At 48.6% G+C, this 23,546-nt stretch overlaps 1 protein-coding gene across 1 annotated transcript in view; it reads left to right on the plus strand.

Moving 5' to 3' along the window:
- The window catches only part of LRRC75A (leucine rich repeat containing 75A), a 60,749-nt gene extending 41,657 nt beyond the window's left edge, over positions 1 to 19,092 (plus strand). The window contains exon 4 of the mRNA XM_031506444.2: positions 16,761 to 19,092. Within this exon, the coding sequence (XP_031362304.1) occupies positions 16,761 to 17,346 (586 nt within the window). The 3' untranslated portion in view covers positions 17,347 to 19,092. The remainder of the gene's footprint in view (positions 1 to 16,760) is intronic.
- The last annotated feature ends 4,454 nt before the right edge of the window (positions 19,093 to 23,546 follow it).

A 23,546-nucleotide genomic window follows, 5' to 3' on the forward strand; every position in this document is an offset into this window, starting at 1 on the left:
AAAACGTGGAGAAATGCATTTCACAAGCAGCGTTGCCCACATTTTCGGTGGGTTTTAAGGCGTGTTGATGGCTAAAATCTGCAGTTTCCAGCAAAGCAGCAGAAGCCGGGGGAGTTTGGCGCTCCCAGGCTGTGTCCTGCGGGCACACGGAGCTGTAATGACCCAGCAGCTCATTATCCTCCGGGGGTTTCCTCTTAATTAGAGTAGGAAACGCTCACCCCTTCTCACCCCATCAGGGCATTGTTCAAATCACGCTGCTGCTGCATCGGGGAGCTCTTCACAGCCCCCCCCCCAAACCGCAGGAAATCCTTGGAAATGAAAAAACTTGGAGCCCTGCTTGGTGCCCCTCTGTCCTTAATTACCAATCGCTGTCCCTAATCCCCAGCCCGGGGTCAGCAGCCTCGTGGCCGAGATTTGCAAAGCTTTATCTGCAGCTTTTCCTTGGAGCAGCGGGGAAATAGCTGAGGTTTTCCAGGGTTTTAGGAGCAGGGATGAGGTTTTGGGATGAGGTTTTGGCTGTCAGAGAGCCCTGACCACATGGAAGTGACCCAGTGCCAACGTGGGCTGCTGGTTGTGCCCCAGCCAGGCTTTGGAGGGTGGGATTTTCCTGGATTTCTGGTTTAGATGCTCTTTTAGGAGGCGGCTGTGAGTTGAACCCTTTGCTGGAAGGTGAAATCAGACTTTGTTTCAGGTCTAAATGCCATAAAACGGATATTTTATGGAGAGCATCCTGCTCTGGACCGGCGTTTCCAAGTGCCCCGTGCTGCTCCCATTCCCAGGTGTTGGCATTGCCCTGGCTCAGCCCTGCTGCCAGGTGCTGCAGGAACTCCCCAATATCTCAGATCCACCTTTTTTCATGTGTGTGTTGCAGGGAAAATCGCTTTCCTTCATCCCACCCCCACGTATCCATGGCAGGTGAGAATGGGAAGCAGAGCAGCAGGCGGAGGAGGATGGGCACAGAGGATGGAGCTGATTTTTGGCCGGGCAGAGGGAGAAGCTTCCTAATCCCAGCTCCTCCCAGGCTGGGTGTGCTCCCTAAATCCAGGCAGATATTCCCAGCCCTGGCACCGCAGCACCCAAATATCTGCCAAATGACCTTATTTTTTTGGCAAGTTGATAAATCTGTCTGGATCTCCCTCGCTGTCTCCACACCTCCCTCGGAATTCATTAAACATCCAGGGATGGAAATCGGGGAAAGCCAACAGCAGCAGGATGAAGGCAGCCTGCTAAAGTCATTTCCCTGCGCCTGGCTCTGCCTGGGGTCACAATTCCAGCCCTGGAATCTCCCCACTCCTGCTGCTGCCAGCATCACAAAGGCAAAAAAAAAAAAAAAAAAAAAAGGAATCAAAGCTCCTGAGAGGGAGGAGGTGTTTCCCAGGGGAAACATCCCTGGGATATCTCAGTCCTCTCCCTGTTGTGGTAGGAATGAGCCAGGAATGCAGCAGGGAGGATGGGGCAGCAGGCACCAGCTGAAGGAATATCAAATATTCACGTCGGAGCTCCAAATTTACATCAGACAAACCTTTTTTTTTTTTTTTTTTTTTTTTTAAACACACAATCCTTGTTAGTGACCCTGCACGAAGCAGGGGAAGAATTTAGAGTGAGGCAGCTCAGTTTAAATGGAATTAAATGGGGTCAATCTGGACCTAAATTTGTCGATTTTTTTGCTCTGCTGCTGCTCAGAGAAACCCCCAAGTGTCCACACCAGACTGACCCAATGTGGCATTTTCTGCACTTTCTAATCCCATTTTTTGTTTTACAGCTCGCAGCCCTCCCTCACACAAATCCCCAAATGCTGGCCTCTGGAAAGAGCCAGGAGTTGATTCTTTTCTCACTTCTGAGTTTTCCAGGGGGTTTTCCTGAGATCCAGCCCATTCTTTTCTTTGTACTTGTCCTTTCTGCTGGTGACACCTGGGATTCAGGCAGAATTCCTTTCACCCTCTGATGTGAAATCATTAGATATCACATTGAAAGTAGAAGGAAAATTAATAATTTGGAAATGTGGAGGCCTTGTGAGGCTGTGGCAGATTTAACCCTTGGCTACCTGAAGGTTGGATGTTCTCCACAGCATTTAACATCCACAGGCAGAGACCTGTTAGAACGGGAGGTGTTTGGATTTAATGATGACTTTTCAGAGGCTGAGCAGCCTTATTTTGATGGCAGGAATGATATTTTAGCATCCCACTCCTGATTTCATCCAGGGCACAAAACATTTCTGTCCTGCAGGAATGCTGGGTGCAGGGCTTTCATGTTGGCAGTGCCTGCTTGCATTGCTTTACAAAGAAAAAAAAAAAATAAATCATTTAAACATGAGTTTTCATGGTGGGAGAAGCCCTTTGGAGAACAGAAAGGGAATGTTTGTGGCTGGAAATCCTCCTCTGCTGTGGCAGCTGGTGGGCGAGCGAGAGAAGTCGGAGCTCCTGCAACAAATGGTCCCTTCAGAGCATCCAGCACAAACCCAGGGGGTGGGAGGAGGCTGGAGCAGGGTCTCCTGGGCATTAAAATCCCATTTCTGTGTGTGTGTGTGCTGGAGCTGCTGCAGGAGAGCAGGGAACGTGGGAGCTGGACCTTTGGGATGTGTGTGGGCGATCCCTTCTCCCTGTGCCCATGGGATGCCATTCCATGGACATTCCATGGCTGTCCCAGGGAGCTGAGGATGCTCCAGATGCTCAGAACTCGGGTGGTTTGGGCTGGTGCTGTAGTTTTCCACCTATTGCAGTGGGAAACGGGTGATTCCCAAACCTCTCTGCTCTTCCCAGCGTGGCCCGAGGCTCTGGGGGTGGAGGAAAGCAAAGCTCTGGTTCCTTTTCAGGTTGGGCAGTGGGGTTGGGATGCTCAGCCCGGGCTCAGGGGTGGGTCCTGCATCCCTCGGGAGGAGGTGGGTGAGGCTCAGAGCTGCCCCTGGCCAGGGTGGATCTGCTGATTTTTGCTGGCTCTGCACCCTGTGTGGTCACTGAGCCCAGGATCTTCATCCTCTGGGGAGAAATTCCTGGTTTGGTGGCTCAGTTCATTCCCAGGATGGGCACCAAATTCCAGCTCCTGTCTGGTTGGTGAAAGAGCTGTTCCCACTCTGTGTTCTGCACCACGGAAAGATTTGTGCTTAATTACTCTGTTATTCCTCTTAATTGCCCTGAGAATGCCACCTCTGAGCATGTCCTACCCCACTTTTGTGATTGAGGGGAATTCAGATTTAATCTCTGTTTGCGCCTGAAGTTCAGCATTTAAATCCCAGCCTGGCCAAGGTGGATGAGGCTTTTCTCTGGAAATACTGAATGGCCACCAAAAGGTGTCTGGTGCAAGGTGTCTGGTGTGTGGCTGTCCCTTGTCACCAGCTTGGCTGTGCTGGAGGGAGTCCCCAGGCAGCAGAGCTATTTGGGAGATAAATCCCTTTGGACAACTGGGAATGGGGAGGGGTAACCACAGGCACCGAGTAATCCTCTCTAATAAATGTCTTAATGTGATGGGAAGGCCTGATGTGACACAGAAATGAGCTCAGATTTTTGGGAGAGAGAGTGGAAAACCTTTGGGAGACACCTTTGGTTTGGTGGAGTTCACACAGGGCTCAGCCAGCTTAATAAATTCGGAATATTTTTTGTGCTTTGGCAGAAATGTTTGGGAATTTGTGGTGCTGAAGAGCAGGAGGGGGCTGGTCCCAGCAGGGCTGTGGGATTTGACTTTTCCCCACACAACAAATGAGGAACTTTGATGGGGTTCAGGGCACACAAAGAGGAAAAAAATGAACTTTTTGAGGTACCAGTAAGGAGTTAGGAGAAAAAGTTGGATGTAATTTTATCCCAGAAATGCCCTTTTCATCACCTCTGTCCTGCTCACCTCGCTCTCCCCCATGGCCATGGGGCATTTCCTCCATCTGCCCATTTTGGATTTTTATAGCTACTCAAGATGTGACTTTTCTCTTATGGCTGGGCTGGGGACAAACCCTGATGTGCCCTGTCAGTTGTTCTGTTCCTCACCCTGCTGCCCCTTGAGTTTATTCCCTTTGGCACACGCCTGGCTGCAGGCACAGTCCCTGCTGTGTCTCCTCTCTGATGGCCTGGGTGACTTCCAAGCTGCTCCTTTGCTTTCTGGAAAATCCATTTTCCAAGATATCTGAACGGGAGCAACATTTGGGGCTGGTCCTATGCATGTGCCTGGCTGGGATTTGGGATTTTTTTTTTTGTGGAACCCCAATGGATGGGTTTGAGTGGGGTTGAAAAGGTTAAACCTGGGTTTAAATGTGCCCAAGCTGCTTCCCAGAAAAAAGGGAAAATCCCAGCCCTCTGAAGCTGGGATGCAGCTCCCTGAAGCTCCTTGTTATGTAGAAATTCCAGTGAATCTCTTCTCCAAAAATGCTGTTTAATGTGCAAACATCCCCTCTGGCAGCCCCAGGGTTTTGTGACCATGCAAAAACCGTGGTGGTGAAATGTTTTGTGCTGGTGGGAATGGGGTGTGATGTTGGAAGGGAGAGGAGGAACAGGCCAGCAATCATCCAGCACAGGCTGAGTGGGAAGAAGGGAAGGATTCCATCCAGCTGGAGATGGATTTCTTGAATGAGAGAGGAATAAAAGAAAAAGAGAAAAAAACCTGTGCCATTTTAAAGTCGATAAGGTACAGCACTAAGAGGCTTTGGTGTTAAATATTTCTCTTTTCAGGCCAGTGGGGGTATAAATTCAGGGTGTCGGGATGGACCTGACAGTGCACAGGGATGTCCTGAGCTGCTCCCAGCTCAGCAGCCCGAGTGTGCCAATGTTACAACAGCAAACCAGAGGCTGAAAACCAACCTGAGGAATTCCTTTTCCACCCACTTCTCCCTGCTGGATGATGCTGAAGGGCCCAAAAGCACAGAGAATTCAGAACAGGCATTAAACACCACAGTTCAGGCTCCAGAGGCTTGGAAGGAAAACGCAGTGATGCTTCTGGTTGAGTTTAAAGAGTCAGAGACTTTTGGCACGAGGAAAGCAGGGCTAAGCTGTGAACAGATGAAATCCTGGTGTGGGGGAAAGGTGAAATGCTGCAAATCTGGGGGAGTAAAGATCTGTGAGGGCTGTGGTTGAGAAATAATTCTGCAATGTGTGGCTTGTGGCAATTAAAGGAGCTGCCACCATCGTGGGATCATTAAAAGCTGGAAAAATCTTCTAAGATCAAGTCCACCACTAAGCCAAGAACACATCTCCACATCTTTTAAATGCCTCCAGGTATCCTTTGAAGAACTCTAAAGGATAAAGGGAGTTATTGTTGATGATATTCTGGGAAAATCTGATTTTTCCTGTGCATGTTGCAATTGGAGCTGTCCCTCTGCTTCCTGGAAAAACTGAGCAAACCACACCAAGAAGGTGCTGAAATCACTCCTTGCCACTATTTGGCCACCAGAGCAGCAGGTTTGGGGTGGAAAGGAGTTCTTTTTGTGGGGTAGAGGTTATCCCTGCCCATGGAGAGGCTGCAGCTCCTGGCACACCTTGCCCAGCCAGGAGCTGGCATTAACCTAGACCTGCTTTTGAAGCTGAGCTGTGAATAATTCATGGCCACTGAAATGCCACCCGGCTTGGTGGCACAGGGCTGGCACATCCCAGGGACATCATGTTTTCCACTGGCTCGGTGTGTAAAACGAGCCCTTCCCCTGCTCCTTGTCTGGGTGGCCCCGAATTGACAACAATTGACCCAAACTGCAAACCAAAAAAACCCCCCACTGATGAATCCTGACCCTGACAAAGGCTTGGATTGCTTCTGCTGCTCCTGTCAGCCAGAAATGCTGGGAAATAAAGCAGAAACAACCTGAGGCTGGGTTGAGGTGATTTAGAGCAGCAGGACACCCCTCCCCGCTGACTTTTCCCTCACACTTATAAACTTCAGGTTTTTAAGGCACTACCTGGGATTTAAAATCTCGATTTCAAGCCACCCTCATCCTCCTGCTTCCTCTCTCCTGCTGCAGCTGAATCAAGGAATAACGTGGTGGTTTTCCTCCCCTCCCACCTCCTTGCACTTGGGTGCTTGTGCCTCCTTAAATGTGTTTTTTAGTCCGGTGCTTAATTAGAAAAGGCCTTTGATGGTGAAAAGTGTGGGGGTTTAATTTATTGTTTTTTGGTAATAATTACTCCTCTGCTTCTGGGCAGAGTGGAAATTAGATTTTCCATGGACACATGGCAGGGATTATTTAAATCCATCCCCACCACTCGGGCTGCGGGCCGGGAACCAACCGGTAGAAATTGTTATTAAACGAGGGAATCAGCTGGGAAAATAATTCATGCCCCCAGCTTGGAAGTGGTCCAGACACTCTGGGATGATTTGTTTTGTCACAAACAGACACTGACTCCTTTTTTTTTGGGTGGTGAGGGGCAGTTTGGGGCCTGGATGTTGCTCCATGGGGGGAAGGCATCAGAGCCCATTTAATCCCCAGCCAGCCCAGCCTGGCTGTCACCCCGGGCTGCATTTCCCAATTAAAACCATCAAGCTCCATGATGAAGCTTTGATAGGCACTCTTTACATTTATTTGATTTCCCCAGCCCTTTCAGGCGGTGAATGAAGGTGTTTAGTGAGCTCATCCATCACTTTAACTCGGTGAATTCCCACCTCCCACTGCTGCTGCTGCTGCTCTCTTTGAATGGAAATTTAAAATAACGCTGCAAGTGGGGCTGTGCCATCACAGGGGGTTCTGTCTGTCCCCTGAGAGTCCCCATGGGTGACACAAACCGGGCTCACCCCCTTCCCTCCGACCCTTCATCCTCACACACCCCTTGGCTCCTGGGAGAAGGGATGGAGGGGAAAAAAAACCACCAAAACCCTCTGGAGCATCTGAAGCACAGAAGGTTCTTTTGCATCTCAAAGGGGGATTTTGGCACCTCCAGGAAAAGGTCCAAAGCTTCTGGACTCATTCAAGTTTTTCCAGGCCTTGCCAGCCTGTGTTTTGACACATCCCAGTGTCAAAGGAGCTGATCCCTTTTGTCCAGCCCAGGGTGGCAATATGTTCTTGCAGGTGTTTTACTCTCCCCTTAGCCAGGATTAGCGCCAGGCTGGGGAGCTGGGGAGGGCTTTTTGGGATGAATCCACCCTTGTGTGCTGCAGGTCACTCCTTTCGTGCCCTGGGGAATGAGGATTATCCCTTGGCAGCTCCTGGCCTGGCAGAAATGCCCATCTGGAGCCAGTCCTCTCCTGCATTTTCTGCTTTCCTGGGTCGTGCTGGCCCCTCCAGTGGGGCTCCTTATCCCAAAGATGATGAGCTGGGCAAAAAAAAAAAAAAAAAAAAAGTGTGTTGACACAATAACATGGACATAATATGGACAAATCACTGGGGAAGATTTGTTGTTGGGCTGATCTTTGCAGCAGCATTCCTTGAACAGCCAGCTCAGAGCCCAGTGACACAAACCCTCATCACTGGTGGGTGCAGGGAGCAGAGAAAAAGCCAAATTATTTCCATTTGGAGGGCCTGTGTTGGAGCAGAGAAGTCAAACAGGCAGCCAGGGGAAATCCAGGGAAGGTTTTTTTGTGGTTTTCCTGCTTGTCCAGCAGAATTTGCTGTGCCTGGGGACAGGGGAGCTGGGCAGTGTTTGGCTGCTCAGGGCACAGGGTCACATCCCTGCTCTGCTCTACCAGCCAGCCCCACCTCTGGCCCTGCTCGGCATCTTTGGGGGCAGCTGGAGGCTGCAATCCCCCCATCAGCAGGGAAACAACCTGCCAAAAGCAATGGAAGAGGGAGTTGGCTTTGGGCAGCTCAAGCTGTCCCTGGATTTTTCCTTTTGTTTGGCTTTGCAAGAATGGCTGCAGCCGCTTTCTGCTGCCCCTGGGTTAAAGGAATGGGATTTAAAATGAAATAACTGCAGCAAAAACTGTGCCCAGCAGGAAAAGCAACCCACAGGGTGCCAGAAATTCAGTTTCAACCTCTGCTGCAGTGACAGAGGGGAGAGGGGTGCTACAAAATCCTCTCACTGGAACAGAAGATGAAAAAGCCACCCCAAAAATCCCTTTTTCTTTCGAAGCCAGGGTCAGGTTGTATCCTGTTGTCCCTCACTGAGGCTGCCAAACCCCAGGGACCCCATCCAAGCCCTGGGAGCGCCGTGGGCCCTGCAGGGAGGCAGGGTGGCCACAGGAACAGGGTTTGCTTGGCCAGCTGAACACCTGGGTGTTGAAAACCAGGCGAAACAAAGCTTTTTGGCCTGATAGATGTACAAATTCTGATTAAAAAAAAAAGCTTTTTTGGCTCGATAGATGTGCCAATTCTGGTTAAGAACTGGCCAAATGTCAGGTGAGAAGCTCTTGGCTGCCTCACTGTGTCCACCTCCTCTTCCTTTGGCTGCTGCAGCTCCTCCAGCACAAACCCCTGGATGTCCTTTGGGATGTTCTGGATGTCCTGACCCCCTGGATGTGGTTGGAGGCCACCAGCCCCACATGGGACATCACAGACCCATCCCATGGGTCCCTGTCCCCCCCAGACCAGCCGTGCCCAGGGTCAGGAGCTGGAGTTTTCCCTTGATCCATCCCTGAGCGTGGCAGGAGCCGTGTTGGGCTTCACTTTGGTCCCCAGAGCTGTTGGGATTTTGGTGGGAAGGGCAGGATTTGGCTGGGAATAGGGTCCTGACAAATATTTGGGGGGGAAAAAGGGAAAAAGAGGGGGTGATGGCAGCTCCTGGCTCTTGAAAAAATCCCTTCCCAAGGAGGGAGAGGGAGAAGCAGGACCCTGGGAGCCGGGCTGGTGGCTGCCTCTCGTGCTCTGGCTCTCATCAGAGCACGAGGGGACCTCAGCCTGCCTAAACTCTTCCAAATGTGATCTGTGCTCCAATAAAATAAACATTTTAGGGAAAGCCAAGCCCCAGGCACACATTTTGGCAGCTGATCACTCCCTAATTGCAGGAAGAGCAGTTGAGAGAAGTTTTTTTTTTTTTTCTGTTTTGTTTCTTTTTTTTTTTTTTTTTTTTTTTTTTTTTTTTTTTTTTGTTCTGATGAGAAAACTGGGCTGGAGGATCAGAGTTGAAATTTCTCTCCCCACATCTCCCCACCCCCAAAAATCCTGGGGTTTTCCCCTTTGTATTAATGGAATTCAACTTATTTCAAAGAACAGGAAACACAAAGAGCCTCTGCTAAGTGTGAACCTCAAACCCTCATCAAGGGCCTGGGTACAAGGAGTTCTCCACAAATTATTTTTCCTCTTTTTTCTGTTGTTTGACAACACCAGGGGCAATTTTGAGGGCTAGGAGAGAAGATTTCAAGCCTGGCTGTTCCTGGGTGTTGTCCCCATCCCAAAACTCCTCGGGCTCTGGAGTGGGATGCAGATAATTAACACCAGCCCCAATTTCCATCCACGTGGCCAAACTCAATTTGTGGTGAGGGGGCAGAGCAGGAGCAGCCACACTCTCCCCTCACTTTTGGGGTCACACCCAGCCTGTTAACGGGGTCATTCCTTCCAAAAATCAAACAAAGCACATACAAAACCAAAGGGAAAGGCTTTTTTCCCTAAAATTATGGATTTTAGGGAAACCTCCATCGTGCTTTTCCAGAAAAGTCCTGGAGTCCTGGCCAGCACTGCTGTTCTCCATCACATCCCTCTCCCTTTTCTTTTTCCTCCTCTTCTTTCACTTTTTTTACACATGTTGGCAGCCAGCTGGGTGTTTTTATGAGCAAATTATTAGAGATTTCTTTTCCTGTGGCCTCTTCCCTTCAGACACTGAGGGCTGCAAATGAATTTGAAGGTTCTTTTCCTAACCAGCCCTGCTTCTTCTTTCCCTAGTGGGGAGCTGCTAAATCCAACATGATTTGGGTACTTTTGTATCTACCCAATCATAAAAGTCCATTTACAAGAGTATTTCCAGCCTTTTTTTCCCCTTCTGTGCTAGAATCTGAAGCAAATGCTGTTTGTTTTATGGCAAACTCTCATTTATTGTAACACAAATCCTTATTTAGGGCCAATTCTCTTCCAGGGAGTCATTTTCAGAAGAAAGGAGCCCAACATGTTTTCCTCTGAATTGCTGATTGTTTTTCTCTGGGCATTTGTGCAAATTGCCTCTCCTGCAAAATCCAGGTTCTATTAGCTGCAGCTCTTTATTCCACTGGAGTAGATTTTGTTGGGAAAATTCCAGCAATTTCTGTATAAAACCAGAGGTTTGGGAGCAAATTATATCATTGGGAGGGTGATAGAAATGCATTTTATTTTGAGGAGGATGGGATAGGGAAATGGAGATCTCCAACAGCAGAAGATTTTTTTTTCCCTCACTAAATTAAACAGAGTTATAATTATAGCAAAGCATTTTGATTGCTCCCAAGAGCTTATTTTTAGCATTTTGTTTAGCAGGAAATAAAAGCAAATTGGGGTGTGTGTGTGGAAATGATGGTTCTGACACAGAGCAAGGACCTTTCCCTTCCCTCCCCATCCCAAGCCAGGCTCCTGGAGCAGGAGCTGCATGCAAATTCAATGCAAATGAGATGCAAATGACTGCTAATTGTCCCTGCTGGAGCTATGCTAGGTGAGGAGAACAGAAATGCAATTCCTGAGCAGCTCCTGGCTTCTCCTTGGGTCCCTTTGCTGAATGGCACCATGGGGACCCCGAGGGGCTGGGGGACAGGGTGGCACAGGGGGCGAGGGTGGGTGGCATTTCCATGGGACCAGCTGGGAAAGCCCTCCCAGACAGGGGGTGCAGCATGAGCCCAGCACTGGGGTGACACTGGGAGGTGACACCGCACTGTGGGTGACATCCCGTGGATGTCCCTGCTCTGTGGGGTGACACCGTGGGGTGACACTGCTCTTGGATGACATTGTGAGGTGCCACTGCTCTGTGGGGTGTCCGTGCTCTGTGGGGTGACACCGTGGAGTGGCTCTGCTCTTGGATGACATTGTGAGGTGAGGTGACACTGCTCTGTGGGGTGACACTGTGGGGTGGCTCTGCTCTATGGGGTGACACTGCTCTATGGGGTGACACGGTTTCTGTAGGGTGGCACTGTGAGGTGACACTGTGGGGTGTCCCTGCTCTGTGGGATGACACTGTGGGGTGACACTGCTCTGTGAGGTGTCCCTGCTCTATGGGGTGTCCCTACTCTGTGGGGTGACACCATTCTGTAGGGTAACACTGTGGGGTGACATTGTAAGGTGTCCCTGCTCTTTGGGGTGTCCCTGCTCTTTGAGGTGACACTGTGGGCTGTCTCTGCTCTCGGGGGTGTCCCTGCTCTGTGGGGTGACATTGTGGGGTGACATTGTGTGGTGACACTGCTCTTTGGGGTGTCCCTGCTCTCTGGGGTGTCCCTGCTCTGTGGGGTGACACTGTGGGGTGACATTGTGTGGTGACACTGCTCTTTGGGGTGTCCCTGCTCTCTGGGGTGTCCCTGCTCTCCAGTGTCTGTCCCTTTGTCCCACAGGTGAAGCCTTGGTGCTGCTGGCAGTGGCCAGCCCTCACTCATGGATAAAATTCCTTTTCCCTGCTCTTTGTATCGGGAGTTTTAGGCTCCAATCCTAAATCTGCCCCCCATGGAGGGGCTGGGACGGGGTCCCTGGGGGGTTTCCTCCATCCCCAAGCATTCCATGGATCCATGGATCCAGTCAGAGCTGCCAGCCACAGCTCCTGACTTTCCTCCTCCTGCTGGCCAGGATTTATGGATGGAGGCCTCCAGGAGCCGTGTGAGCCCTGCTGCTGCCCAAAATTCCCTTTTCCCACCAAACAGCCCTGGCATGGAGGTGGGGCAGGCCTGGAGCTTGGTGTGGAGCCAAGGAGAACACAGGGATTTGGGGATTTGGGGATTTGGGAAGCTGTGAAAACACAGAGCAGCCCAGGAGGTCACTGTGGGGATCCTGCAGCCAGAGGGAATTCCAGGGACAATTTTAGCATTCCCTCCAGGTTTGCTCTTAGGATGCTTCAAAATTCCTTTGCTGAATCCAAGGAACAGCCCAAATATTTGGGGATTTTTTTTTTTTTTCCCCACAGAGCATTCCCAGCAGGCACAATCACTTTATAAACATATTAAAGTTGATTTTGATGTCACATTTCAGGGCCAGAATGAAGAGCTGAGCAACCTGCCCTTCCTACCCTCCAAAATCCAACACTTTGCAGGAACAGGCTGGAATTTGGGTAGCACGGGAATGATGTTACAACGGGGGTGTCTGGAGTTTATGACATGAAAAGTGCAAACCTTGGCAAAACTGGGAAGGCTCTTGGAACAAGAAGAGAGCACAGTAATTAATCCCCACTGGTGCTTTCTTAACAGCAAAGACTTAGGAATTTTTAATGAATTTATTGGTAAGCTCAAAAGGAGCTTTAAAATTCCATATTTTGAAATTTATGTATTTTTAAAATCCTCTTTATCCTGAGAATCTCTGAGGAGGGAAGTCTTTCCAAGCTGTGGGGATCAGAGGCTTTAAACTGTGCTGTTTATAAACCTGTTTTTATAAACCTTTGTGACCACGGAGCTGGAGCAGCTCAGGAGCAACGCCAGCAGTGCCCACACTGGGTGTGTGTAAAATTCAGTAAAAAAAAAAAAAAAAAAATAAAATGAGGATGAGCCCAAAGGAGGAATTTCCTGGCTCTAAATTTTGGAGAATTTGGCAACTCAAATTCTGGTCACTCCATGTGGCTGAATTGCAGAATTTTGATCGCTCCTCAAATTCAGTTAGTCCAGAGCAAATTTTTTATTTCTTTATTTTTGAATCCTACCATGACTTTGGGTGTTCTCAGCCACAGCAGTTCCCTGTCCACCTGGGACTCTCTCAAAGTCCCTGATCTCAGGAATATTCCCTGGCTGGAGGTTAATTTGAGCTCCTTTTATCCCCTGAGAATTCAGGCTTTCAGCATCAGGAGGTGTCCTCAGATCCTGCATTAAGAGGAGTGCAAAAAGAGCATTTCATTCTCATTTCTGTTTTATTCATCCTCATTATATGGATATATTTTATATATATATATAAAATAATACAGGATATTCAATATACAATATGTTATTATCTAAGTCACATTCCCTCTTTCAGCTAAATAATTGTATTTATTTGTCTTGATTCCTCCTCTGAGGGTGGGGATTCTCAATCCTTTACTCAATTTAAAATTATCACTGAACTTTTAGCATTTGTTTGTGTTCTTTCCTTTCCCAAATATCTACTCCATTGTTTGACTGCCATCATTTGAAGAGGGATTTTGAAAAAGCACTTTAATACTGATCTTTGCTACTACCATTATTTCAGAACAAATCTTTTATCTCGGGATTTTACCTTTTTTTTTTTTTTTTTGTTGGGTTGGTTTTTTTGGGGTGACTCATTACATCCAATAATGTTTCACTGACATTTTCATAAATAGTTTTCTCACCAGGTGTCTCTACAAATTTCTTGCTGTAATTCCTCACTCTCTGGGGCTGCCTCTTCATTTTCCCTGAGCTGTTTTTTTTTTTTTTTTTTCAAGGAATTGGGCTGAACATCCCAATTTTCCTTCAGAACACGACACAAATCACCATTTGTGCAGTGCTCGAGAGCGCTGCTGTGAATTTAAACCAGGAGGAAACCCCTTTCTTTGAATTCCCTTTGATCTCAGCATCAATATTCCTGTTTATGACAACATTTTCTGATCTGATTCCATGGCAGAGAGCTTTTAGCTCAGCGTGAGCGTGGATAAATCAGCATCCTGCCAGTGTGTGAGCTTGGGGTAGGGCTCTATTCCCAATCCTGGTGTTATATTGGGCAAAAACCCAGCTGGGGAAAAAAAAAAAAATCAGTGTTTTCCCTATGGAACAGCCTTGTTAAATGTGAGGATGAAACCAAGTGGGTGTAACTGATCCCCCACTAAAGCTCAGAGGGATTTGTTTAATGGTTAAGATTTTCCTCCTGAGATTGTAGCAGGGGTGGGAGCTTTTCCAGCTGTTTGTTAATATAAATACCCTCCTTATTTCCATTTTCTGGCTCGGAATAGGCACGGGACTGGTTGGATGAAATCCTCTTTGGGGTTTGTTTGCCTGGTTCCCCAGGGACAGGAGGGCAAAGCCACCCCCAGGACCAGCCCAGGGGATTCAGGAGATCTTTGTGCCAGCTTGTCCAAGAGAATCAATCTGTTCCAGTGGGTGTCAGCTAAATCCCTCTCAGGGGGACAAGGATAGAACCCCAGGGAGAAATCCCCTTTTCCTGCCTGGCAGAAATCCTGTGCACGCCCTGAGGGGAAAAACAAATGTGCAGCAATACTGAAAGCAGCAGAAAACAAGAAAAAAAAAATAAAAAAAGAGCTGTCCTGAAGCTGTCCCCATTCCCCCTTTGTTATCTCCTAAACTTTGCTTGTTTATAGCCACACCAGACATCCCACAAGAAATTACAGGAAAAAATGGATAAAACCAGGATCAAGCCCTGGCTGTCGTGCTGTGAAATGGTAATCACTGATTCACAGGGGTACTCTGTGCTTTATCTGGGAGTGAGATGCTGCTTTGGTGCTCAAAGACTGCAAGACAAGAGGAATTTGGGGTTTTTTTTTGCTAGGTAAAACTTTTTACTGAGGCATCACCTTGATCCCATGTGGGGCTGCTCCCAAAAAATGATGTGGCTGCAGATATCCAAGAGAAGCAGCTGCCAACACCAAGTTACAGCTCTGGATTTGGAGTAGCTCTGGATTTAACTGGCACACAACTTACAGGCACGGATTTTTGGGGTAAAGCTCCCATTTTCCCCCTCCTTTGGAATCTCTGGGCAGTCATCCCTCACAGGCAGCTTGGAAAAAACACTCCCAGAGGAGCCAGAGCAGCATCACAGAATTGTCATCACATTCCTTGGGCAGCTTAGGAGACACCTGAGGCCACCAAGCTGGCACAGGAGTCACAGGGCTCCTTCCTCTTCCTCAGGTGTCCAGGATCATTCATTAACAAAACATCCTCAGCACCTGGTTTGCCAGCAGGGCTTTGCTGGAGATAAATTGAGCTGTGAAACTCCAGCCTAGCTCATAAATCTGTGGATTGTGAGAATGAATGTATTTATCTGAGGGTTTCTTGTAGGGCTCATCTCCTCTGTGGTGGGGCTGAGCAGAGAACAGGTCTCACACACTGGCAGTGAGATCAAACCACCCTGGGGGTGTTTGCTTCCATTGCTTCCATCTTGCTTTGCTGAGCTTGGGGTCTCAGCTTCCCACCTGTGCAGCTGAGAGGACAAAAAACGTGTCCCCCTGCTCAAAGAGCTTCCTAGTGGGAAATGCCACACAGCAATTGCTGCCTGTCTAATCAAGGGCTTCCTCACCCTTTTAGAACCAGCAGGGAAGGCTCTGAAAAGCCAGGATAACCTCTTTATCCCAGGGGTGGTGAGAATGAACTTTGCACTCCTGAATGATGGGGTTTGAATGTGGGCTCCTCGTGAAACAGCCTTGAAATGTCTCTGTGACCCCCAGAGCACAGACACCTCCAGAGAAGAGCTGTACCCTCTTCCTGACCCACAGATGGGGCAACTGAGGGGTGTTCTAAAAACTGCTATTCCATTTTCAGCCTCATGAGAAGGGTGAGACAATACAGGCGTTGCAATTCACGCCATCGCAATCAGAAGCCAACTATTTTAAAAGTACATTATAAGCTTAATTACATTATGATTATAATTACATATAAATATTATAAAATTATTATTACATTATGAGTTTCTTGGCCTAACAGCTTTTTGCTACACCATGCTGTAGATTAAAGCCAATTATCTAAAACTACCCCCCGTGGGTCCCACTACAATGCATTTTTCATAGTTCTATTTCTCCTAGTCTTATTTGCAAGGCCATCCTTCAAAACTTGTTTCTAGTTCCCTTTCTCTCTCAACAATCTCTGCCTATTTTATGTATTTTATGGCATTTCTAAGCCAGCATTTCTTATCTCAAGGTTTGCACACAGATGCACACGATGAGAGCCTTCTCTCAGGCCCTGGGAACTCTCCACAAATCCATTTCCCACAGTCCCCCATCCATCCCAGCTGAAATCCTCCACGAAACCTCTCCACAACTCCTTGTTGGACAATTCCCTTTTCCTGGCCAGGAGATGGGGCAGCTGAGAGTCGTTTTGAAAACTTTTCTTCCATTTTTAGTGTCGTGACAAGGGTGAGACAACACAGATGTTACTATTCACGCCATCACAATCAGAAGCTATTTCCTAATTATAATACAGTTATAAATTATAATACATTATATAACTTTCTACAAATCCATTTCCCACAACGCCTGTTCTTGCCCCTTAGCAGTGCTGCCCCCAAACAGCCACCCCACATTAACCCCATCCTCACCACCCCCTGAAATATTTTTAGTTTACTTAAGCATTTATATTTTAGCTTGTAGAGTTATGTGTAAAATTTTAACTTTTTAAGTAAGAAATCTCTACTATGAGTTAAAAGCTAAAAGAAGTGTAAATTTCTAAAACTTCCTACATAAATAAACAGTACTTAGGGATACAGGAAATCTAAATAAGAACACTCATATATCTCCCCAGTTATCAAATATACACAAATAAGCACCAAAAAACTGGAAACACGTACACAGAGTTCAAAAATTCAGTCATAAAGAAGACTACGATCTTCAGCCCAAAACCACCAAGAGACCACCACATTAAAACCACACATGCCCAGAAAAGCGCAAACGTAATTAGCGTGAAAAGCGAAGGCAAGTAGAACCAAGAGTTAAATATGCATTAAAAAATAATGCAATGTGCTGCGTATAAAACACCTTTAAGAATAAAAGTTTAAGTCAGATCAGAGCTCAAAGCACAAGTCTTAGAGAGGCATCTCACTTGTACCAAGCACTGACAATCCATACCCTCTTCACAACTACCCTAAGCTGTAGAGCCGATTTATTCTGTGTATTCCTTCACCCCCCCAGCTTGAAGGCCGTGCTGATGGGGAAGCCCCAGGACAACACCGTGGACTTGTCAGGCATCCCCCTGACCCTGAAGGACGTGGAGAGGGTCACGTCCTACCTGGAGCACAGCTCGGAGCACATCGACACGGTGGAGCTGTGCTTCACCGAGCTGACGGACGAGCTGCTGCTGCAGCTGCTGCCCGCGCTCTGCTGCCTGCCCCGCCTCACCACGCTGGCCCTCAACGGCAACCGCCTCACCAAGGCCATCCTCAGGGACCTCACCGAGACCCTCAAGGACCCCAACAAGTTCCCCAGCGTCACCTGGATCGACCTGGGCAACAACGTGGATATCTTCTCGCTGCCCCAACCCTTCTTGGTCAGCCTGAAGAGGCGCTGCCCCAAGCAGGGTAATCTGCCCACCATCCTGGAGTTTGGGGAGGGGCAGGTCAGTGATGTGGAGGGGCAGGAGGGGCTGGGGGACAGCCAGGAGGAGCTGAGGGCTGTGCCAGGCCAGGCCGGCAGCACGGACCGCGAGCGCACGGACGCGACAGCCGAGGCTGGCGAGCTGCCCGGCCCGGAGCGAGGTGCTGCCACACCACAGACATGATGTCCAGCCCTTGGGTGGGCACCTTGAGCAAGGATGACTTCAAACCTCAGAGCTGGGGGCGTCTGTTCCCACTCCTGGGTGCTCCAAGAGTCCCAGCTGCTGCCTTCCCCCTGTGCCACGAATGTCGGTGATTTTCTTCTCGAAGAACACGTAAAAGCGACCACGTAGAGTGTTTGTATTTTCTAACAGCTGGCCAGGTGTTTTGAAGCATTAGTGGTGTGCTGTGCTTTTGGCTCTCTCAGAAATGCGACTCCGAGGGGCTGCAAGACCTCAGAAGGGCAAGAGAAAGGAGCAGGGAGGTGTCCAGGCTGTGCAGGGAAGGACTCCCCTTCCTCAGTGCTGGATCTCAGCTGCTCCCCACGTGTCATGGACAGACAGCAGCCATCCCAAAGGGACCTGCCTGGGATAATCCTTCAATCCTTCCCACTCCTGACTTCAGAAATCCCTGGTGAGAGGCATGGCTGCTGAGAAACAACATAAACCTGCTCACACACACACCAGGGGTGAAAAACCTGCTCCCACAAAAACCAGGGGTGGAAAAACCTGCTCCCACACAAACCAGGGGTCAGAAACCTGCTCACACAAAGCAGGGGTGAAAAACCTGCTCCCACACAAACCAGGGGTCAGAAACCTGCTCACACACACACCAGGGATGAAAAACCTGCTCCCACACAAACCAGGGGTCAGAAACCTGCTCACACAAAGCAGGGGTGAAAAACCTGCTCCCACACAAACCAGGGGTGTTCCTCTCAGTATGGTGAGCCCAGCCCAGCTTTGTTTTCCTGGGGCAGGGTTAAATCCCAGCCTGCAGCGTGCCTGGACACCACCCTCACCTCCAGCCTTACCAAAAGCAGGCTGGCAACTGTGCCTGCCCAGGATTTATCCAGTAAAACCCAGTTTCCCACCAAATGTAAAAACTCCTGAGCTTTTAATGGGAGTATCTGATCCATTCTGGGAGGGACATACAAATCCTGGAGTCAGGGCTCAGGAGCATCACTGACAAAAAGAAACCATGGTACTGAAGGGTTAAAAAAGGTAAAGCAAGCCTGGGGTTCATCCCCTCTGTCACTGCCACACAGCCAGCTGGGATTTAAAGCCCCAGAAAACCTTGGGCTCACTTGGCCATGGCTGTTGCCCCCTGGACCAGAAGTGCTTTGTTCCTAAAACGTTCCAGGTTTTTTTCTAAGACAGAGATTTGGGTTTATTTTTGGTGGGGCATGGATCACCCCAGAGCAGCAGTGCTGGAATGTGTACTTGGGCTTTTTGGAACCAGAACTTCACTGGATCCCAAACCTGGGGGAGGGCAGGAAAGGGGAAAACTTCCTCTCCTTGGTGTTCCAAGGAGCAGAGCTGACTCCTCTGCAGAGGGAGCCTCCTTGCCCCAAGCCCTTCCCCTGAGCAGCTCCCAGCAGTGACTCCAGCTTGGCTTTTTTTGGGTGCAAACAGACTTTTGGTCCCATTGCTCTGTCCATTTTTCCAGAGGGGCTTCAGGCTGCCAGTGGTTGTTTGCCCTCCATTTGCAAGAAGGTAATTTAGAAAAAACTCTGCTACTTTTAATACATTTGGCAACAGTCAGTATGATTTGCATGTATCCAAGCCTTTTTTTCCTTTTTTTTTTTAAATTCTAACTCTTTCCAACAGGCATGAAAAAAAAAAAAAAACAAACTTTCCAGTGAATATGGAATATTTCTGTTTGAAATAAAGGAGCTATCCATAAACAAAATAAATGATAATGTTTAATAAAGACCCAGTGTTGAGTTTTTCCTCTGTCCAGGTTGAATGCCCAGGAAAAAGCAGAGGACAAAGTGCTGAGAGCTGCTGGTCTGGCTTCTTCAGGGGGCTGGAGAAACAAAGAGCTCAGTTTATGGGCTGCATTTATCAGGGTGGGCATAAGGTGGACACAGATGTATCATAAAAGAATATTTTAAATATTGCCAGTGTGTAAAATAATGTGGGAGAAAGGAATGCTGAGAGTGGGGTAGTGCTCCACAGGGTGTTTATCTCCTGAAGGAATAAAGGCTGTTTATTTGCAGCAGGGGCTCTGTGTCAGCAGCAAACTATGGGGGCCAAGGAGTTGGGGGAACATAGAGGGATTTAATCAAGAACAAGATTTCTCTTTGCAGAGAAAAAGAAACTGCAGCAATTTCTTCTTTCTACCCAGGTGCCTCAGTACTGGGCTCTCCTCATGCACAGCTCAAGCCCCTCTGCCTGTTTAAATTATTTCAACCACAAGCTCGGTGCTGCAAGGTTTTTATTCCCTGCTGAGTATTTGCACAGGACCCAGGGCCTGAGGAGCTGCCCGGACCCCCCAATTCACAAATTCACAAACCAGAGGCACTTTGCATTTAGAGCAAGCTCTGCATCCTTTATTCCTGCTCAGCTCCATTCCCTCACAGACAAAAACCACCCAGGAGCTGCTCCTGCCACATTTCCCCTCCAGCTCAGCTTCCACCTGCTGGGAAACACATCAGCCATGGAGAAATAATTTCCATATCTCCAAAGGGAGATCCCACAGCCTTTGCCCTGTGCAGGTGTTGCACTGCTTGAGCCACCTCTGTTCCACTGGTACTGACAAAATCCCTGTGCCCAGTGAGGATTTAGCCTTTCTGAGAAAGAGCTGGAAAGGGATTTTTATCAATATATCCGTGCATGCTGGAGGATGCACCAAATTACTTCCATGGAAAAAGGGAACAACAACAAAAAAAAAAGCAGAGCTGTTGTGGAGAGTTGGTTATAAAAGCTTTGGCTCATCAGTGCCTCCCTCACAGTGTGGATTAGTTCAATTATCCATTTAGTGCACTTCAGGATAATGATGATCCTGTGGGCTCAGCACAGGGTGGGGTTTGGTTGGGGTTTTTTTTTTTCGAAGGCAGAGTGAGATGCTTCCTTTCCCAGCTCATCAACATCAAAACAAGCTCAGGGCTCACTCCACATATAATCAATGTTCCCTGGGCTGCTCTGGGCTGCTGCTTTGGGTCAGAAGCTTTTAACTGGCCTTACATGCAGGATTCAAGGACTGAAAATCACTGCTGTTAGAATATGAAAGCAGGATGAGGTCATTTCTTGACAAGGAGAGGAGGAAAGGGCCACCATAAAATAAATAAAGCATAAAAAGCCTCAGCCTGGCTTGGTTGGTTCTCTCCCCACCAGCACCACAGCTCTGCCTGGGCATCAAGCAAACCAGCCTGGGGAGGAGATTTATGGCCTCAGCAACAAAAATGTAATTGGAAATCATTGTGTGCAGATTGAGGAGCCCACAGTGAGGGGAATGGAAACAGCAGGGAGGGAATGAGAGAGGGGTGAGAGAGGGGTGAGGGCCATGGAAGGGCTGATTCCAGAGAGCTCCTGCCAGCTGGGTGATCTGGGAAGGGTTTGCAGAGGGAGACACAAAAATGCTGCTGCGGATGTCCAGAAGCACAAAATACTTGGGCCAAAAGCATTGCTGCTGCTCTGGGGCAGAAGTCAGCAAATGTCAACCCAAAATTGCCCAAACACCAAGCTTTCCCAGAGGAAGAGCCAAAAAGTGACCTAAAGGATTAAGGGGACACCACGGGAGGCAGCAGTGGCTGAGGCTGTCCCAGGCAGTGCCACCACGCTGGGTCATCCCACCAAAACTGCCCCTGGAGAGGGGCAAAAACCCTCCAGGGCTCCATCACCAGCAGGAGGTTGTGAGCTCCTGCTCAGGAGCACTCCTGTCCTGGAAACACAAACAATCCTCTGCTCCATTAGCTGGGATCTGCCATTGCCAAGGAAACTAATTGACCTAATTAGCAGAATTCACATATCAAACTTAGGGAAAAGGGGTAAAAACAACTGACCCAACGTCTGCAGTGAAATGTTCCTTGGTGAGCAACAGATGAAATCTCCTCCCAACCTGCCTGGTACAAGGATGGCATCCTGTGATCCCACCTTTCCCTCACTCCAAGGGCAGTGGGGTTTCTGTGCCTGGGGGATGATTTCCACCAGCAGGCTCTACAGAGCAAGAGGAGAGGAGCTTTCCAGCTCTGTGAAATGTCTTTAACAGGAAATTCTGAAGGACAGAGCCATCCCTCACCGTGCTCTGACTGCCTCCAGCCAGGCTCCAGCCTCACTTCCTAGGGGGGCCCAGCTCCAGGCACATTAACATTGATTAATTACCATGAATAAATGGAAGGATATCCCCAGGCTGGACAAGGCTTGGAACAACCTGGATTAGTGTCCCTGCCCACAGCAGAACATTGGAATGAAATGGGCTTTATTTCCCCTCTGACCCAAACCATTGTGGGATCTGTTTCTGTAACACGTTAGCACAGGGTTTGTTCTCAAGGTGGAACACAAGAGCTTTGCTCACTGCAGGAATCCTGATCCCAGGCTGGCACTGCAGGAAAGGTATTTAGGAATAAAATGTCATTTTTGATGTGCCAACTCCATCAGCCCATGGCTCAGTTACCCCTGAAGGATGAGGAATTGGAGGGGCTTTATTTGCAGTCCCTTCTGCTGGCAGTCCTGGGTGTGCATTTTTTATCCCACTTTTTTTATCCCCCTATTTTTTATCCCTTCTTATCCCCCCTCTGTAAATCCACAGAGACACAGCTGGTTTTACCTTCAGCTCAGGTGATGGGTTAACATAAAATTGAAGACCTGATTTGATAGAGTCAGAAAAGATGCAACCTGTTCACCACAGCCTTTAATTATGTGTGCAGTTTGCTGAGTTTTCTTAGCTGCTAATAGCTTATTGATCCTGTGGCTTCTGGACCTTCTTTCTTTTTTGCTGTTTTATTAACTCAACCTGAGGAAAAAATAAACCTGTGGGCTGGTTTTCATCCAGGAGGTTGTGATGAGCAATCCCAGCCTTCAGTGAGTGCATGTGGCAGCTCTCAGGGAGCTGTAATTGGAAGGACAAATAGAATGGAGGTTTACAAAAGAGGAGAGAAGTATTAATATATAATTCACTGAAGGTTTGGCCTGGGCATTTATCACTGGATTTTCAAGGTATTCCTAGTTCTCCCTGTCAGCTCTGTCCTTCTCCAGGGAAAACCAGGGTTCCTCTGGCTCTGGGCAAGAGCCTGGGGAGGTGCTTTGTGATCAGGATTTTGCAAACAGCACTCACAGCCATCCTAAACACAATCTACATAATTAAAACCTCAAAGCATCTTCCTACAGGCCCAAATTCCTCGCATAGACATCCAGAGACTCAGGGATGGATGGAAATCTATGGGATATTGGGCTACAACAATGTGGAAACCCCAGCTGCATCACCAGGAATGAGCTTCCCTTGGGCAGCTGCTCCTTGTCTGGTAACTCACTCAGGCAAGAGCTGCAATCCCAGCTCTCCTAGAAATGAAAAACAAGGCAGCAAAGAATCAATCACACTCTGTACCTGCTCCCCCAGGGCTCTGCCTCCTGATCCCACAGGATCCCACTGCTGGGGAGTTCTGCACGTGGAGAGACAGGCAGAAAATCCCAGAGGTGGACAGGCTTCACACTTACAGAATAAAAGGACTCTGCCTGGGCTGCGTGCATTCACACATCACTTACCAAGAGAACTTCACCATTCCTTCTTTGTTGTTATTTCATCTTTACTGTACCCACCTGCTTGCTAGATTATTTCAAAGGCTCAGGATTTTCCTGCAGGCTCAGAGCTCCCCTCCACCACAGGCACAGAAACAGCAGAGCTGGGGGCTGAAATGCAAATATTATCTTTTCTTTCTGTGCCAACCCCCAAAATGGGCTGAACTTCCAGGGCAGGGGCAGCCACCAGCCCAGAGCTGTCACCTCACCCTGGTGTGACATCCATTCTCCAAACCATTTTGGTGCTGTTGGTGGCTCTTCAGCCCCGTTCTCCTCCCTGAAACCCTTCTTTTGCCTCAGCTCCAGCCTCTGACCTGTTGCCAGGTGACACCACGTTGCTGTTGTCATCTCCAAAGACCTTTCTGAGTATAAAAGCAGCACCTTTGAAATCCCTGCCCTTGATGCAGCTCCTGTTTTACATTTCCAAACAGCCTGGCCCTGACACTGAAGCTTTATTTCACCTCCTGCAAGCACAGAGCATCTTCCTCCAAAGCACAGCAGCAGACAGGCTGGCGGGGAGGTGCCTGCATAGATTAAATTAATCAAATTCAAAGTGCAGCTACCTTGGTGCAGGGGCTTCCATCACTGTGCATTTCAAAGCTCCCACCTCACTCCCAGCTTTGAAACAATTCCCATCATCTTCCCAGCAG

Source organism: Lonchura striata, chromosome 20 (assembly GCF_046129695.1).
Source record: "Lonchura striata isolate bLonStr1 chromosome 20, bLonStr1.mat, whole genome shotgun sequence".
Lineage (NCBI taxonomy): Eukaryota > Metazoa > Chordata > Aves > Passeriformes > Estrildidae > Lonchura > Lonchura striata.